We start from the raw sequence: 17496 nt of genomic DNA on the forward strand, positions 1-17496 counted from the left end.
TCTTTTATACTATACACTACAACCAAGAAGTAATCAATAAAGAAAACCTTTTCTAAGATCCCTCTTCCCATGCCGACTTTTAATATAAGATTGTTTTGAGGAGAAGATTACCATCCTTTTAGATCAAAAAAATATAGAAATTTCAATATATTGAGCATATCAACTCTCATGAGCATAATACATTATTTGACGGTATGCTTCTGTCCAACAAAGTATAATATGATATATTCGTTGTTTTATTAAAAAATCTCATGTTTAATTGAAATCACTAAAAATCACAAAATATGTGAATTTGCATGTGGATTTGTTACTAGTGATGCATAAAAGAACTTACTATGCGAAAATTGTGCACAATGTGTCTAAAAAGAAGAGAAAAGAAATTGTAGAATGTGTTGCACAACTAAGAAGATGAAGAGCTAGTGGCAATAGTGCAAGTGATATATCTAAAACTAAATCTACTAGGGAAATTCCTGTTTTGCTTATCTATTTTTATGTTTTTTATGAATTCTTTTGGGAATTTTGATGTAGAAGCTAGTCTGATTTTAGTCCATTCAGATGATCAAGACTAATTTGTTGTTTATTTTGGCATTCATCCAGTGAGCCTCCAATCATATTTTGTATAAAAAAAAAAAAAATTCCTACAAAAAAAGGGAGAAAGAAAAATGTAAAAATAAAAATTTCTATAAAAGAAGAATATTATATAATATAAAATACTTTCAAGTGTGGATTTGAGGGAGAAATAAAGAAAAAATAATGAAAAATAGTTAAAGTAAAAAATCAACAAAAGCAATTAAAAAGGTTTAAAAAAATGATAACTTAGCCATTTTAATATATCAGGAAAGAATGAGAGCTGAAAATTTACTTTTTGAAGGAACTAGAGGTAAAACTTTCTGAAAATAAGAGTAAATAAAGAATAAGTGGATAGAAGGGATAGATTTTCTTTTTATAGTTTTTCTTAAAGACAATATTTTTTTTGGGTAAGAATGCAAAGGAAAAGTTGGTAGCGTGTAAAAGCGTAAAGCGTAGTGGATGCTTCGTCCAACACTCACTTCAATTTCTTAGAACCTCTTACAAGTCAAAGTCGTTCGGACAATTTGGTTAATCAATTTCAAGTCAGTTTCAGACTTTCAGGTACATTTCTCATTTTTTTCTTATTTTTCGTTACCTTTCTCATCTCTTCTTAAAAGGAAACTCCTCTATGTATGCAAACAACCTTTCAAGGTATCCTAAGTCGTCAGATCGAAAATGTTTATCTCGTACGAACGGTTCAGATTGCAAATCATCGTGCTTCTCACCTTAATTTCATAATTGACCACGTTTCTTTTTTAGGGAAACGCCAGCTGAGTTTACACTAGCAGTCAAAATGGATCCGGAAACCATTTCGCGCAATAAAGACATTCTTCACTCATCTTCTCTCTCGCTCACAACTCACCAACACGCGATTCAAGAACCCTAACTTGGAATTTGATTCTGCAAAGTGGAAATCATGGCGAACATGCGAGTCACGATGGAGGTTGGGAGCGATGGAGTTGCAATCATCAGGATATCTAATCCTCCCGTTAATGCGTTAGCTCCTCGAAGTGAGCCTCTGATCTTTTTCTATTGCTTTACAATTTTGTATGCAGTGGTTGCGCGATTTAGTCTGTATTCGATTACTGTTTTAGATTTTGATTTGCTTATACAAGTGGTTTTTGGTTCCTCTTACGTTATTTTTGTAGCTTATTCATTTGTTGAATTGGTTGCTTGAATTTGAAATTTTGAATTTCCGATTTTATGTTGAATGCAGTTCTTGCTGGTTTGAAGGAGAAATACGTAGAAGCGATGAAAAGAGATGATGTTAAAGCTATTGTCTTGACCGGTAAGCTTGGGATGTGTTTGCTTTGCTTTGAGTTACCTGTTCTGAAGATCTTCTGATTGTTATTGTTTTGTGTCTGTGAGAGATTTTCTTACATGGTTTTTATCATTGGTACTCTTATGACACAATGATAAAACGTAACTACTGTCAGCTTTTCATAATTGTTAAATTGATCCTAACTTAATGAAGATAAGGATATTTCTTTTGGTCGGAACTGTTATCTGCTCTTCGTAATAGTGAAAATTGATCCTAAGTTAATGATGATAAGGATTTCTTTTTAACGGACAGCTCGCTTGGAATACATTTTCAGTTGCTTGATTCTGTTTAACGTAATTCTCAATTTCATGGTTCTCCAGGTGTTTTGGTAATTTCATATTTGTAGCTTTTGTTTTGGTCCAGTAGCAGTTATGGCCTTAAAGGGAGGTTTTGGTACACTCTCCCCCACTCTAGATAAGCAAGAAAAACATCAGAACATGTTATTTTTTGTAGTGAGTTGTAATTCTAGGGATGTAATAATGAATTCAATGACCTCAAACACCAAAATTTATCCATGAATGTTTTGATAAAGATAATTGAAATTAGTCATGTAAAACAGCATACTAGTTATATATATATATTTTTTTGGGTACTTTTCCTTCCATTGTCATCAGTAATTCCTTCCCTTTCTACAGCTCCTGGCTGCGGATATGTATGAAAATGTTTTATTGCATAAAAGAAAAGATAAAGTATCAAGCACAATGTGCAACCACCTAATTATGTAAAGCCATAGACCTTCATAGGGAGGGGACTATTCAGTGGGGTTAAGGATGCAGTCACCCTCTTGTCTCTGATTTGTCAGCTCAACCTCCAAGAGAAATAAAATGCCCTTAAGAGCACAAAGATTGAAAGTGCTTGAAGCCATTTGATCAACTACATTATCTCCTTCAATGACCATTTCATCTACACCCAATACTTAAGGAAACTTCCTAACCTTAATAAACACCTCAGAATTGGATATTAGAGAATCAGATATTCCTCTGGGACCTGAGAAGACAACAGGACAAAATTCATGATAGGTGAAGACACCTAAGATACTTTTTGGACTTGGAATGCCAGTAGAAATACCATAGCATTAAGCTTAATGCCATGGCAGTGGAGCAAAAACTGGATGAGTCTGACTTCATACAACATTTGGAGAACACTAAATACCAATGCTGTCAGAATTAACCAATGGAGTTTTGAAAGGTGCTGTAATGTGGAGGCTTGTATGGCTGTCCTCAACACAAGAGTCTCAGTAACTTCATGAGTTGATCTTTACCAACTCTAAACATTCGATGACTTCTTCATTTTTGCCTTTTTATTTGACCTCCAAATTTTACAGATATGACAGGTAAAGAAATCACCACATATGCTTTCACTCTGTCAATGGCGAATGACTATCAAAACTCTGTTAAGTCTGATTTTTATTTTCTTTCTCTACGTTGAGAAGATTCTGTTTATCGTTGCTTGGACCCCATTCTTTCTTAATTTCCTACTTCTCACCTCCTCCTCCCACCCTGAATCCCCCCAAACCCCAACCCCCCAAAAGAAAAGAACTAATTGCTGAAATGGTTGAGGAAAATCAACATCTTTTGAATCATTGGTTCCATCTTGAAACTAGTTTTTCTTCTGTAAAATTTCATCCTTCCAACTTGCTGATACTCATTTTCGTCCAAAACCCCCTAATTAAATAGTAGTTTTGATTTTCTTGTCTTTCTTTTAGAAAGCCTACGTCTCTTTCAGGAAATTTTCAGTCCCTTTTTTTTTTCTTTTTCTGATGAGGTTCTTGAGATGGTTTTCTTAGATTCTGCCATAAAGTTCCAACCAAATCTATAGAAACCGAACTTCCATAATGTTAATATTATTTTCTTGAGTTCTGAGTCATACTTTAAGGTCTCAATTAAGTAGGGTTGATTGATTTGTTAATATTTTTTGGGTGTCTCATCGTGGTTCATGTTACTTCTACAGGTGAAGGTGGTAGATTTTCTGGTGGTTTTGATATCAGTGTTTTTGATGCAATCCACAAAGATGGTACAATTCATTCTCTGTCGTCTATCCAATTGTATATGGATGGTGTCTCTACTAGGTTAGTAATATTGAATATTATTTTTGGACATGATCAGTATGTTGTTTGCTTTGGCAGGAGATATTTCACGGTTGCCTGATGTGTCAGTTGATCTTTTGATCAATACCATAGAAGGTCTTTACCTGACTCATATTTTTGGGTATTTAAGGGTGTTATAATGTTTATCTGCTGATTATTCTTTCAGTCTTAACTGGAACACATGAGTAATCCAGAGATGTTTCACTTAATGTATGGCTTGTTCCCCTTGCTGTCTAACTCCAGATGCGAAAAAGCCTTCTGTTGCTGCTATTGAAGGGCTTGCACTTGGAGGTGGCTTAGAGTTGGCGCTGGTTAGGTTTTCTTTTAATTCTTCTTCCTCCCCCTGCTAAATGACCTGTGCATTTCATTTTCTCTTATAATTATGACTCTGAAGATTTTCCATTATTAAAGTCATCATTCCCTTCTGATTGATGATAACAGGGATGCCATGCACGCATTTCTGCTCCAAAAGCACAACTTGGTTTGCCAGAGCTGACGCTTGGAGTGATTCCTGGTTTTGGAGGTATTGTATGCCCTTTTTTAGGCTTAATCATCTTTTGAAGTTAGAGTTATGGTTGTGCTGTTTCCAATTCAGCTTTAATTTGAGGAACTGATGTTTACACTTAAGGTACACAACGTCTTCCGAGGCTTGTTGGGGTGTCAAAGGCTGTCGAAATGATGCTGGTAAGTCTGCTTCCTCTTCTTATCAGTATATCATAGGGAGGTTTAGAGATAAGGGTGCTGAAAAAGATTCTATATGCAAGCAAGCACAAGTGCCCAAACAGGAGATTAAGAAAGGGACCTTCAACATCCATCAGGATTATGGTTTACTTTAGTCACATCAGATGTGAAGATAATGTTCAACCTAACAAAGTGCACCAACCATAAAGTGTTGTTGCCTACATTGCCATAACTTGACTTAAAACTCTTCTAATGGCAAAAAATTACATCGGGCATCAGAACTTCCAAGAATTTGAAAAAAAGCACCAACAATGTTTTCTAAGAACTCAGTTTTCTGTTGAGAAGTTCTGATCAAATGAATCTCAGGTTTGCGGTATTACATAAATGATCCAAGTGCATAATAGAGCAAAACTCAAGAAAGAGCTCATCCACATTTTGATTTGTTGGCTGATATAAAACAGAATTTAATACTTGTAGACCTCAACCTTGATCACAAAATTGTAATATGGTATCAACATTTTTCTGATTGCCTGCAACGACATGAAGCTAAGCTTATGAATAATTGTAGATTGCCAGATCCGCATCATCGAACCACCATTTGAAGTGGCTTTAGGTTTTGACTGAATCATTATTATGCCCCCTTCCATCTCTTCTACTTAAGCCCCCAACCTTAAAGTGTATACCTAAGGCACAAGGTTCTTGCCACTGTAGGGTCTAGAAGGGTCATAAACACAGCCATAGCCCCTGCTTTTTTGCAAAGGGACTCTTTCTAGATTTGAACCCATGACCACTTGGTCATAATAAAGCAACATTTACCATTGCACCAAGGCCCGCCCTTGAAGTCCCATACATGTGAACATTTAATATGTAGAATTATTTAATTGTAGAGCTGATGATATTGTGCTAATAATCCTTTGCAGTCTTCCAAACCAGTTACGTCTGAAGAAGGAAAAAGACTGGGTCTTATTGATGCTGTGGTATCTTCTGAAGAGTTGCTAAATGTATCTCGACGCTGGGCTTTAGACATTGCTGAAAGGCTCAAACCTTGGGTGTCTTCTCTTCGTAGGACCGACAAACTTGGTCCCCTATCTGAGGCACGTGAGGTGATAAGAAAAGCTCGACAGCAGGCAAGGCAAACTGCTCCCAATATGCCCCAGCATCAAGCTGTCCTTGATGTGATCGAGGAAGGTGTTGTTTTTGGAGGATACTCTGGTGTATTGAAGGTATATTTACTTTTAAAAGTTTTTAAAAACATTATGTATTTTGCAGTTTGTATATGCTAACTAGGACTATGCAATCCATTTGTCCCTTACCCAAAGGTCTAGAGTTTTACATGCACAGGGAAATGCACACTGAAGATCTAGAAAATGGAAAATTACTTCTGTGGCATGTCTATTTCCTAAGCAATTCATGTCTGAGTTGCTCTTGCTTCCCGATCATGTTTAACCACTGACTAACTTGAATATTGATGTGATTGCAGGAGAACAAAGTGTTCCACGAGTTGGTGTTATCAAGCACTTCAAAAGGTCTTGTTCATATCTTCTTTTCTCAACGTGCAACATCTAAGGTATAGTTCTTGATGCATGCAAGATTAATTTCTACTCCCTTCTCCCTTTATGTGTTTCACAATCTTGTCTTCCATTTCTTTCTTGGTTATATAAAATCTTTAGCTGTGAGGTTATATTCTATTGGATTCTGTCCATGCTAGAGTTGGACCTGATGTTTAAAACATGGTCTTACCATGGATCCCATTGGACACAACTTGTTGGTGTGCCTGATCATAAATGGCTGTACAAGAAATTTTTACCCATGTTTAAGATAAGAAGATTTCTTTTCCTAAGAAAGTGTAATTTTTTCTTTGGCATAGAACTGAACTATGTATATTTTGGTATTTCACTACATAAAAGTCATAAAAGCAACCACAGATTCTCTGGTATAGTTCACCCAACAAAAAATAAAGATTCTCTGGTATACCCATGGTTTGAGATCTCAGTCTCGACCTGGACCTCGGCCGGCCAAAAAACCAAGATCTTGGCTGAGATCTGGTATCTTTCTAGGCTCGACTCGAGTGACCTCGATGGCTCATCTGATGGATATAGGGCTTAAGTTGGGTTGAAATTTGTACTTAGCCTATGTTAGGCCTTCTAAACACAGTGGTGGCCTTAACTTTGGGAGAAAATAAGTGTATATATGAATTCCAACTCGACCCTAACTTTGAAACTGACCTGCTAAAGGAGTGAACATGTAGACTTATAACATGAAATAAATGAAAACTTAAAGGTTTAAAATCAAATAATACATCAGATATGCTCAGTGATTCACAATTTCCCATTACAATATTAATCTACTTATAAGCTACACCACGAGAGTACAAAAGTGAAACAATGACTAAGCAGTTTTTTTAAGACTTCCTCCACCAGCTCCACTCTGCTCACTCAATTTGATCCCAAATCTGGTTGAGCGTGTATCAGAAAGGTCACTTCTTTCATGACATGATTTTCTTTTTCTAAAACACATATGACACAACATAAGATAACAATCATTAAAAAATAAAATAAAAAAATAAATAAAAAAAAGAAAAAAGAAAAAGAAGAAGAAGAAGAAGAAGGATAAATATCCATAATTATTATTATTATTTTTTAATTATTTTATTTAATTTATTAAATCTAAAAATTTGTAATATATAGCAACGTTCATGAAATTTTGTTTGACTCCATGGAATTATAGCCCTTCCAATGTAATATAACATATATTACAATCATTTTCAAAACACAAGTATTTTTCATGATTTTTTAATTTTAATTTCAACAAAATATTTTTAAATTATGAAAATTCAAGAAATAAATTAAGTACAGAAAAACAGTTCTGGTTCCATGAAAGTGTAGATTGGGCAAAGATATTCAACATATATTTTAATCCACACCCAAACACCTAATGTAGAACTTACTATTTGTTAAAAAAGTGAAAATTGTTGAAGAATACTCACCTTCCTGAAGAATGGTTCAAAATCACTTGATTCTTGTTGATTACTTGTTGTAGATGAGTTAGATGTAGTGTTGATGCAATGTTGTCTGGGCAGTTTGCCGGCAAAAAATCCGGCCAAAAGTGGAAGAAAAATACCTGGGGAAGAAAAGAGATCGAGAGGAGACCACATATCTTGTCTCAATTTGGTGGAATTTGAGAAATTATTGCTCGGACAGTATTAATTTATTTATAGGCCCCAATAGGGCATTTATGGTTACAGTCTGAGTAAATCCCACTCTGAGAAAGGGGGGGAAATACAAAAATAAGTAGATAAACTAATTTTAGACTTTTTAGGAATCCAATCTAACACCAAATAGGGAACCAGTATAGAAAATATAATTAAAATAGAGGATTTAAAGGGGAATTTTATTCCAATTAGGAAACCTCAATCATACTTCCAACATGATTCAATGAGACCATACATTTCAGTAGAATCCCAAACCGAGTTCTTGGTCGGACCAAGATGTTTGCGGAGATTTCTTTCTTTCTTTCTTTCTTTTTTTCTTTTTTTCTTTTTTCTTTTTTCCTTACACCTAAGCTCAACTCGAGGTCTCATGAAACCAAGATCTTGCAAGACCTCGAACCATGGGTAGAGCCATTTATTCATTTTCTGATGCAGGGAGCCAATGTCAGTAAGTGAAAATCAGAGCTTCCGTATGAACTTCTTAGATTTTAAATTGCGGCATTTTGGTACTGTTGGTAGATATACAGATGAAGTATTAATGAGTGTTCTGCTAGAGCCGAGAAATAAAACCAGTTCCAGTTGGTGCAGTTGATCTTGTCTGGTTTGAAATATTGCATGTTGTCTTTGGTGTACACTTTCATGTGTTACTGATCATTTCAAATTCTGTTTGAACTTTATTTTGTCATTCTTATCAGTATCTTGTAAGTTGTAACTGTCGGGCTGGATTAGGCTACTAAGAATGTCTTGTTTTGGCCAGTTTCCTTTTCCTTTATTTATTTATTTTTTTGTGTTTCTATTTCCATTTTCAGTTTTATTGTCATTTAGGAAACCACCCTAAGGCTTTATGATTGGGTGATTTGTCAATCTTTGTTTCCCAATTGGTTTCCTGCTAGTCTTCCTAAAGTGATGCTGGCCCATGGCCGAAGCTGCCAAACCCGGTTAATGAATGCATGGAATCAATTTAGTTTATTGAGATGGCAAGGTTGTTGTCTCTCTTTCTTTCTCCTCAAAACTTTCTGCGATTCACACAATTGTTCATGGATACTATTCATAGTCATGGAACTGCCACTTGTCACTGTTCTTCTCGCCTAGTAGATAAAATTTTCTTCACTTCCATTATCTGAAACTCACTACCGGCATCTGTCTTTCCAGTCTGCATTATTTACTTCAGAGATAAACACAAGATTAATGTATTGATGTTATTTTGGTAACCACATTGATGAGTTTCTTCAGAGATGGATTTGATCAAGTGTTTTCTTATGTCTGGTGAAAAGTATTCCTGTGCGTATGGCTTTCGCTACTGCAGGGTCTGGGAGGGGTGAATATATGCAGCCTAACCACGTGCTTCGGAGGGCAGCCTGTTTCCAAGTTTTGAAACCACAACTAATAGGTTGCAGTAGCACCACTTAACTGTTGTGCCAAGGCTTGCCACCTTTTATATTTCTGATCTTTATAATTCATAAAGTAGTTTGTGTTCAAGGTAGGAATAAAAATGGCATTATCTACTTGATATTACATGGTTAAGGAGCTGTGACCAAGGCATGATTTAAATGAATATTAACCAGTGCTGCTTTATCGTAGTAAATGACCCAGCTTCTTCTGAATGAAATTTTTCTAATTTTATTTTGTACAGATACCTAATGTTACTGATGCTGGGCTGAAACCAAGGGTTATTAAGAAAATTGCTGTTATTGGTGGAGGTCTGATGGGTTCTGGTATAGCGACAGCTTTTATCCTCAGCAATATATCAGTCATTCTCAAGGAAATCAATTCAGAGTACCTTCAAAAAGGGATGAAAGCTGTAGAAAGTAATTTCCCCTTTCTTCTTTTGTGCCAAGAACTATATACCATTGATGGGGTTTGTCCAAATAGATCACATGGTCAAAGTTTTGCCTCTGTTATTAATTGACTCTGTATGGCTTTGTTGAATTTTGTACTTACTGAAGTGAGACTATAATGTATTCCAGCAAATCTCCAAAGTTTGGTATCAAGAAGGAATCTGACAAGGGATAAGGCTGATAAAGCCCTCTCAATTCTTAAAGGCGCATTGGACTATTCAGAGTTTACAAACGTGGACATGGTTATAGAGGTTATCCATCTCCTTGTTTGTGATTTTTCCTGTTGTCATTGCTACCAGTAGATGCTTAATGAAATCCATTCTGCTTCAAAATGGACGCTTCAGTTCTTTCTTGAATGTAGATTAATTCTCATGATGTCTAACTCATGCTGTGTAAATTTTCTTTGTTGGTTAATTGTATGTGTTACACTGTTTTCAAGATTTCAGTGATTCTGGAGGCTGTATCGTATTTGTTTTCGTAAGTGCATAGCTACTGCATGTTTTCTTTTGTTGTAAAGAGATTTTACTTGATATGTTGAAGGAAGTAATTTACCATGTGAGATGATTCTATTTTCTTTTGCACACTGGAATTATTGAAATGTTGTCTAATGAAATTTTTATCATTCCACAGGCTGTAATTGAAAGCATTCCTCTGAAACAATCAATATTTAATGAGCTTGAGAAAATTTGTCATCCTCATTGCATTTTGGCCACAAATACTTCTACTATTGATCTCAAGATAATCGGAGAAAAGACCACTTCTCAAGATCGTATTATTGGTGCACATTTTTTCAGGTCATTTGCAATCCTTTTTATTGCCTCCCCCCCCCCCCCCCCCCCCCCCCCCCCCCCCCCCCCCCCCCCCCCCCCCCCCCCCAAAAAAAATAATAAAATAAAAATTCCACAAAACAAAAACACACACACCACTTCTTTCTGTTATTTCTTTTGAGTGGGAATACATATATGAATACACATTATCACAAATGGAGGGATGATACATGAATAAATATGAATCAAGTTAAAGGAGCCAGGATGGTTTCATTGGACAGCGTAGGAACTGGAAAAAAGAGGTGGACATGATTCTTGAGCACTCTTTGTTTCAGTCTTGTATCAACCGAACTTTCACAATGCAATGAAATTCAGTTTTATCCGTTTTGAGTCTTTCATTATTTTCCTCCATGTCGTTTTTTTTTAGGGTATACTTTGATCTTATATTTATTAGATTGTGTACTTATTTTTTATTTACATGGGTTGTTGGTTACCTTTTTTTCTTATCTTAAATAAACCACCAAGCACCACATTCAGTTTTGATATCAGAGCATCACTGATCAAAACATATTTAATCACAAAAAGACAAGTTACCAAGTGTTTGAGGAAGATGCTACATTACTTGGTTGGACTAATGTGATGGTGGTGTCTGCATTTGTATGATCAAAGGTGTCCTAGCTAGAGAAACGATGATACCATGAAGTAGGTTGTCATATGTGAGTTTTAACCTTTCTATTTCGTATTCTTTGTCAAGTCTGTGAAGCATTTAAGTTATTGAATCTGCAGTTTGAGTTTTACAAATTTAAGACAAGGCGCTGTGTCCTTTTTCGGGCAGACTAATGAAGCACTTGATTGATGTTTCTTGGATTCTCAGATAGTGTTACATATCCCAAAACAATTTTCTTCTCAAATTGTTGAATACTAAGGTTCTTTTGTGTTTCCATTTCACGCATTTCTGTACAAATATCATTTTTTTCTCTGTTTTAGGCTTGTTTTTGTTCAACAAGAGTAGGAGTTTTTACTTCTGTTGTTAGGTGCAAGTATTCAGTTTTGGAGCTCATTAATTTGTGAAGCAAAGCTATTGTGGTGCGTACATAGGCCAGAAATGAGCTGGTCTTACACAAATTTATAACAGTTCAGGTGTTAGAAGCCTGTCATAACATAGTGTTATTGTGATACTCTAATCTTCAAATTGCTGCTGTCAAATGCATAGTTCTGTTTACCTGCCTTGGCACAATCTATGGAATTGCTTGTTAGTGGAATTGGTAAATGAGCTTATCTAGGTGGAAAACATGAATTGACCTTAATGAAACTACTTTTTAGTTGGGGAATCATTCTTCTTCCATTGATTAAACATTTGGATACCAAGTTCCAACTTTGTTTAATTTCAACTTACAGATTGCAATAACAATTTTAAACTGTTCAGCCCTTAGAGAAAACCAAGTTAATACATACAAGTAATTGTGATTTCAGAAAGCAGAGAGAACAATTCTGTCAGAAAAATCTTTAACATGTTAGCCATAAACTTCAGCTGTGTTGACTAGAGATGTATTTCTGTGTGTGATTAAATTGTAGATGCATCATTGTTTGGCATTGTCCTGCTTAAATATTCGAATGCTTCCAAGATCTCCGCATCATTCTTTTTAATAAAAATTAGCATAGTTATAACTCATGAGTTCTGAATTTTTCTTTCAGTATGACACATTCAAAAGATTTTCTTGTGCACAAGAGCAAGGTGTAGTAGGGGAAGAATGCAATCCCACTATGCTGGGAATCTCATTTCTTCTTTACTATGCAGAAACTTTACATGATGCAGATGCATGAGTTCTTCAATTTTCAAGTGCCTTACTGCTAACTTTCTTTATGATGAACAGTCCTGCTCATGTAATGCCACTCTTGGAAATTGTTCGGACGGAGAAGACTTCTGCACAAGCAATCCTTGACCTGATGACAGTTGGAAAGTTAATAAAGAAAGTCCCTGTGGTTGTCGGAAACTGCATCGGTTTTGCAGTTAACCGGGCTTTCTTCCCATACACTCAAGGAGCACATCTCTTGGCAAACATGGGCGTGGATGTGTTTAGAATTGACAGAGTGATCAGCAATTTTGGCATGCCAATGGGCCCTTTCCAGTAATATTCTTGCTCTTTCAACATCATCTTTTGTGTATCCATGTAGACATATAGCAGCATTTGACATATCCATGGCACTTTTATTAAACACAAAAAAGTTAGTTAATAGAATAACATGCAAATAGACCATGATTGGTGATAAAGCCTAGGGTGGTCACTGTAAAGCGTCAGACATAAATATTCCATGTGAACTTGATTTGATAAATCTTTTTCCTTTGTTTCTGACGCACACATAATCTATTCCTTTTCCAGATGATATCCACACAAAACCTAAGCATCCAATTTCTCTTGTTTCTCATGCCCATTTTCCAAATTTATGTATTTCATATAGTTAGTAGTTGAGTGTTTGACATCAACAGGCTTTAGGGGTTAGTTAGTAGACATCTTTTTTGCAGTTAAACCCTTATATTTTCATGGAGAAAACTCTGTATGGAATAGGCAATACTAGTCACCATAGAGTTTCATTGGTGTAAAGAAGCTGCTAAATGAAATTTAACACATCAGATATTTGTTGCTCTTTTGGGCTGGGTACCAGACCTTGATGTCTTTGATTTGAATTTGTTCTGTTCCGATATATTCATCATATTTGCATCCATGTGCACTATCATGTCCATTCATATAGATATCTGCTTGGATGTATGCATGCACTTTTCTGGATGGATTTCCATATGATGATTAGGTACCACACTTGGTTGTGTCTACATTAACAGGCTTCAGGACTTGGCTGGATATGGAGTTGCTATGGCAACTGGGAAAGTACTTACAAGTGCCTTTGCGGATCGTTCGTTCAAATCTCCATTGGTTGAACTTTTGATGAAAAACGGGCGGAATGGTACTAGGGAATTTTACCTACTAGATAGTGCTTGTATTATATCAGGTGGGTCTTACGAATTGGTTTGCTGTTTCAGGTAAAAACAACGGAAAGGGATATTACATATATGAGAAGGGGAGCAAGCCAAAACCTGATCCTTCCGTGCTTCCAATTATTGAAGAGTCCAGAAGAATAACTAGCATTATGCCTGGTGGAAAGGTTCTTCCTTTTGTCGAGTCGTTAATTAATTGCCATTTAGAAAAAAAAGTTCCTCACTTTCTGTGTTGATGTGCTGCGTTTGCATTAGTACTTTACAAAAGCCTACAGCTTGATGTTTGTCCCCATATCATGTACTAAAAGGTCATATTATACCTGATTGCTGACTTCTTGACATGCATAATGGAATTTCACTTGCAGCCTATATCTGTGAGTGACCAAGAAATCCTGGAGATGATACTCTTTCCAGTGGTAAATGAGTCGTGCCGTATTTTGGATGAAGGAGTCGTTGTTCGAGCTTCAGACCTTGATGTTGCTTCTGTACTTGGGATGAGTTTTCCTAACTACCGGTGAGCACTGTTAAGAAATTATTAGTTTCCTTGAATGAATAGAATCCTATCTTCGTAGGCAGATTGCTTCATTCTCTATTTCATTAATTATTAGAATTTGCACGATTACATCTTACTTTCCAAAGGAAATATTATGTCTAATGACTTGATGTTAAAGTTGCACGCTTAAAATTATTTTTCATCCTCCATTTGGACGCCTTGCCTATGTAATTGAGGATACAAAGAGAGAAGATACAAATTTACAAGTTCTGATTTTTCTGAAATGGCTTACTTTTTCTTGCTTCCCAACCCCATTTTATGGCAGTGGTGGTATTGTATTCTGGGCTGATTCGATTGGATCTGAATATATATTCACAAGTCTCAAGAAGTGGTCAGAAGTGTATGGTAGCTTCTTTAAACCATCGAAGTTCCTGGAAGAAAGAGCAAGAAAGGGAATGACCTTGGTAAGACTTCTGGAAAATTCCCTGCAAATTTTACTCTTGGATGAACATGATTAAATTCTGCGGCATATCCACAAATTTAACCATTTAAATAGAAGCTTGCACTTTTACATGGTTAGTTGTGTAATGTTACAATTTGATGTGCTTTCATAGGTATCATCCATGTTTGATAATCTTTATCTTCAGTGGCACTAGCTAATGTGGTTTTGATATTCAGTTTCTTCAGTAGGATTGCTTTGAAAGTAGTCTTAAACGGCAAGGGAAGATTGTGCTAACAGTTCTCCCCCCTCTTCTCTTGCAGAGTGCACCTACTGTGACAGCCCAAGCTTCAAGGTCACGCATGTAGATCAGTTTTCTACCTGGATATCAGTCTTTGCCCGAGAAGCATATGGTGGTCAGTCATCCTATTCGAACACCAATTGCTATGAGAATCCAGTCATGGGCAAATTAGGGAATCGCTTGGAGATTATAAAATCAAAATAATATGGTTGGTTGGTTAAACAAAATTTGCATTACCTGAGTGGGAAGTTTTGTTTAGATTAAAAGATCTTCCAATATATATTACCAAAAAAAAAAAAGATCTTCCAATACTTCAGTTTTTTACCTATTTCACCTTGTCAATTAAATGTCAAGCGTGCATGATTCAGTTGAATCAAATAATCACCAGAAAATCATCCATTTACAAGCTGTTGGGTATAACCACCCTGAAGAAATGTCACTTGTTGGTTGGTGATAGCCTATTAAATAAACTGTATGGTATTGTAAGTAGTGGAACAAAGCAGTTACCTTCCCTTAAAAACGGAAACTCCTGTTATAATTTAACTCTTCAATCTTTTGAGCTTTCAATGGATATCTTTATGAAATTTTGGGACTTGGAATTCAATATCAAAATACTTCTTCGAGGAACTATGCTAATATTCTATTCTGCTGTGTTGTCATCCATAAACGAAACAAAATATTTAAAATCATCACTAACAAAATATTTAAAATCATCACTAACAGGTGGTTTTTTTATATATTAGAATGCACCAAGTCAAATAATTCAGCTAACATATTTGAACTAGAGGGAAATGAAAGCCTATGGTGTCTCAAAAACCAATAAATCTCATGATTAGGGTCAACTCTAATAGAAAAACGAGGGTTTAATTGCTATAAAACAATATTTCACGGATGATTTATATGATTGTGTCATAGCTGTGATGTGACTTCTTTACTTCCTCCTGAACAAAAGCATACATAAGAAAATAAGAAACATAAAGTTCTTGCTCAAATTGTTATTCACCAATTGTCATTGATGTGTTATTATCCTTGAACACAACTTGGTGGAGAAGAAAATAAAGTGTAATTGATAAACATGCATTTATTATATTTTATTTTTATACTTAATTAATTAGAAGAAAGCTAATTGAGTATTGTTTTTCTTTTTCAGGAATAAGGTTATTTTGGTTATTATAAATAATATAGAGCAAAATTGACAAATTATTAGATATTAGTGGATTTTAATCAAAAAAAAATCATGAAATTCAATCTTGCTACCTAAGAAATCATGAATGCTGAGATCCAATTTAATTAATTCAAGGAGAATATGGATTTTAGCCAAATTGGAAACAAATGGAAGTCCAATAAACAAAATTGGTAACAAGATTAGAAAATTTTGTAAACAGATCCACCTTGAGTATTTTGAGCATAACTCTCTCGTCTGAACTCGGATTAAGATGATTCAAGATGCTGTGGGAATATAACGAAAACATATACAACTTTATAGTTTATAGTTTTTCCACAATCCAAATTAATAAGGGTTAAATAACGAATAAATATGATGAATTCATTGTGTGCAGGAAAGATAAAAAGGAGTCAGCCACGTATAGGGGAAAGAAAGGCAAACAAGGATCTTGGCTTTCATCTCTATTTCTCTCATTGTGCAAAAAGAATACCAAAACCATCTCTCTAAATTTCATTATTATTTGTTTTATAAGCTTTGTAATAATGAGTACTTGGTTGCTTTTTCTTTGAGATGTAGATGAACCATTAATAATTTCATTAATTTTCTAGTTCTATGCCTTTTAATTGATGTTTTAAATTTTGCTTAAGTCTGACCGAAGATGCTCTATAGCTAAGCAAACTAAGCATGCTAATCTTCGGCAAAAGACGATAGCCTTGTGAAGATAGGGCATATCTAGGAGACACCATCTTTTGTTTTGAAGTGTAGAGTTATATCGATTGGTGAAAAGTATTGGGAATTCGATATCCCAAAGATCCTCACATATTCATAGTTAAAGTTTTGCATTGATTAATAGTCCAATTTCTTTGTATTTCTTAAAGTAGAATAAAAACATTCATATTTGCTTTAAAATAGGTTTCACTGAATTCAATCTTAGTAACTTAACATTTTAATTCCCCGTAGTTAGTATAAGATTTTATTTTTGATTGGTTAGCGACACGATCAAATTTTAGCGCCATTACTGGGGAACCAAAGCACGGTTGCTAAAACTAATTTTGTCAATTAGGCATAATTATTAAACTGCTTTTGATTATTCAACTAATCTCTTTTTCTTTTGTCTTGTAGGTAATTGCAAAAGTAGTGATTTGATAATTAGTTTAGGTTGTTTTCTTTTATTTTTTAGATATAATTATATTTAGAATATTTCAATTGTAACATTTGCATTAGATTGGATTGTTTAAGTTAATATTTTAAAAATTCTCATCCTTCTAATCCCAAATGTGCAATTTCTGTTCGGAACATCACATGGATTGCGCTTAAGGTACATCCTAAACCTCTCTTTTATTGTAGTAATTACTTTCTTTTAATTCTATATATTTAGCTTCTTTTTTCTCTTTTTTTTCTTATGTGTGCATAGTTGCTGATCCCTATACCCTGATTGGCCCTGCTTAACTTAAAGTTAGAATGGACCTTGGGCAACCTTAAGAAACGAGGAACCATGACAAACAATGAGTGGCCCTGCTTAACTTAAAGTTAGAATGGACCTTGGGCAACCTTAAGAAACGAGGAACCATGACAAACAATGAGCCCCCAATGAGGCATTTGAATGAGCATTTCATTTCTACTACTTATACATTG

General features: G+C 35.1%; 1 protein-coding gene across 3 annotated transcripts; it reads left to right on the plus strand.

The window, feature by feature from the left end:
• The first annotated feature begins 1309 nt into the window (after positions 1-1309).
• Positions 1310-17236, plus strand: LOC149007314 (peroxisomal fatty acid beta-oxidation multifunctional protein AIM1-like). 3 transcript variants are annotated; one of them, XM_089165003.1, is made up of 19 exons: positions 1310-1580; positions 1787-1858; positions 3842-3904; positions 4017-4073; positions 4221-4288; positions 4419-4500; positions 4606-4661; positions 5579-5881; positions 6139-6225; positions 9500-9674; positions 9834-9955; positions 10335-10498; positions 12346-12600; positions 13311-13432; positions 13509-13630; positions 13829-13977; positions 14282-14420; positions 14719-14811; positions 16984-17236. In XM_089165003.1, the coding sequence occupies exons 1-18, from the start codon at positions 1487-1489 to the stop codon at positions 14761-14763; spliced, it is 2175 nt and encodes a 724-aa protein (XP_089021129.1). In that variant the 5' UTR covers positions 1310-1486; the 3' UTR covers positions 14764-14811; positions 16984-17236. The 3 variants fall into 3 exon arrangements, with proteins under 3 accessions (XP_089021129.1, XP_089021130.1, XP_089021128.1); XM_089165004.1 differs by lacking the exon at positions 16984-17236 and adding an exon at positions 16256-16470; XM_089165002.1 differs by lacking the exon at positions 16984-17236 and having other exon boundaries at positions 14719-14911.
• Positions 17237-17496: the final 260 nt, after the last annotated feature.

The sequence above is a fragment of the Hakea prostrata genome, chromosome 8 (assembly GCF_041222555.1).
Source record: "Hakea prostrata isolate BN-2017 chromosome 8, UWA_Hpros_2, whole genome shotgun sequence".
NCBI classification, from domain to species: Eukaryota; Viridiplantae; Streptophyta; class Magnoliopsida; order Proteales; family Proteaceae; genus Hakea; species Hakea prostrata.

What these genes read in the sequence shown, in the direction of transcription:
- LOC149007314 (XM_089165003.1), top strand. Translation starts at nt 1,487, where the DNA reads ATGGCGAACATGCGAGTCACGATGGAGGTTGGGAGCGATGGAGTTGCA. An exon ending in TAAAGCTATTGTCTTGACCG is followed by an intron (nt 1,859 to 3,841) that starts GTAAGCTTGGGA and finishes TTACTTCTACAG; the next exon opens with GTGAAGGTGGTAGATTTTCT. An exon ending in GTGGCTTAGAGTTGGCGCTG is followed by an intron (nt 4,289 to 4,418) that starts GTTAGGTTTTCT and finishes TGATGATAACAG; the next exon opens with GGATGCCATGCACGCATTTC.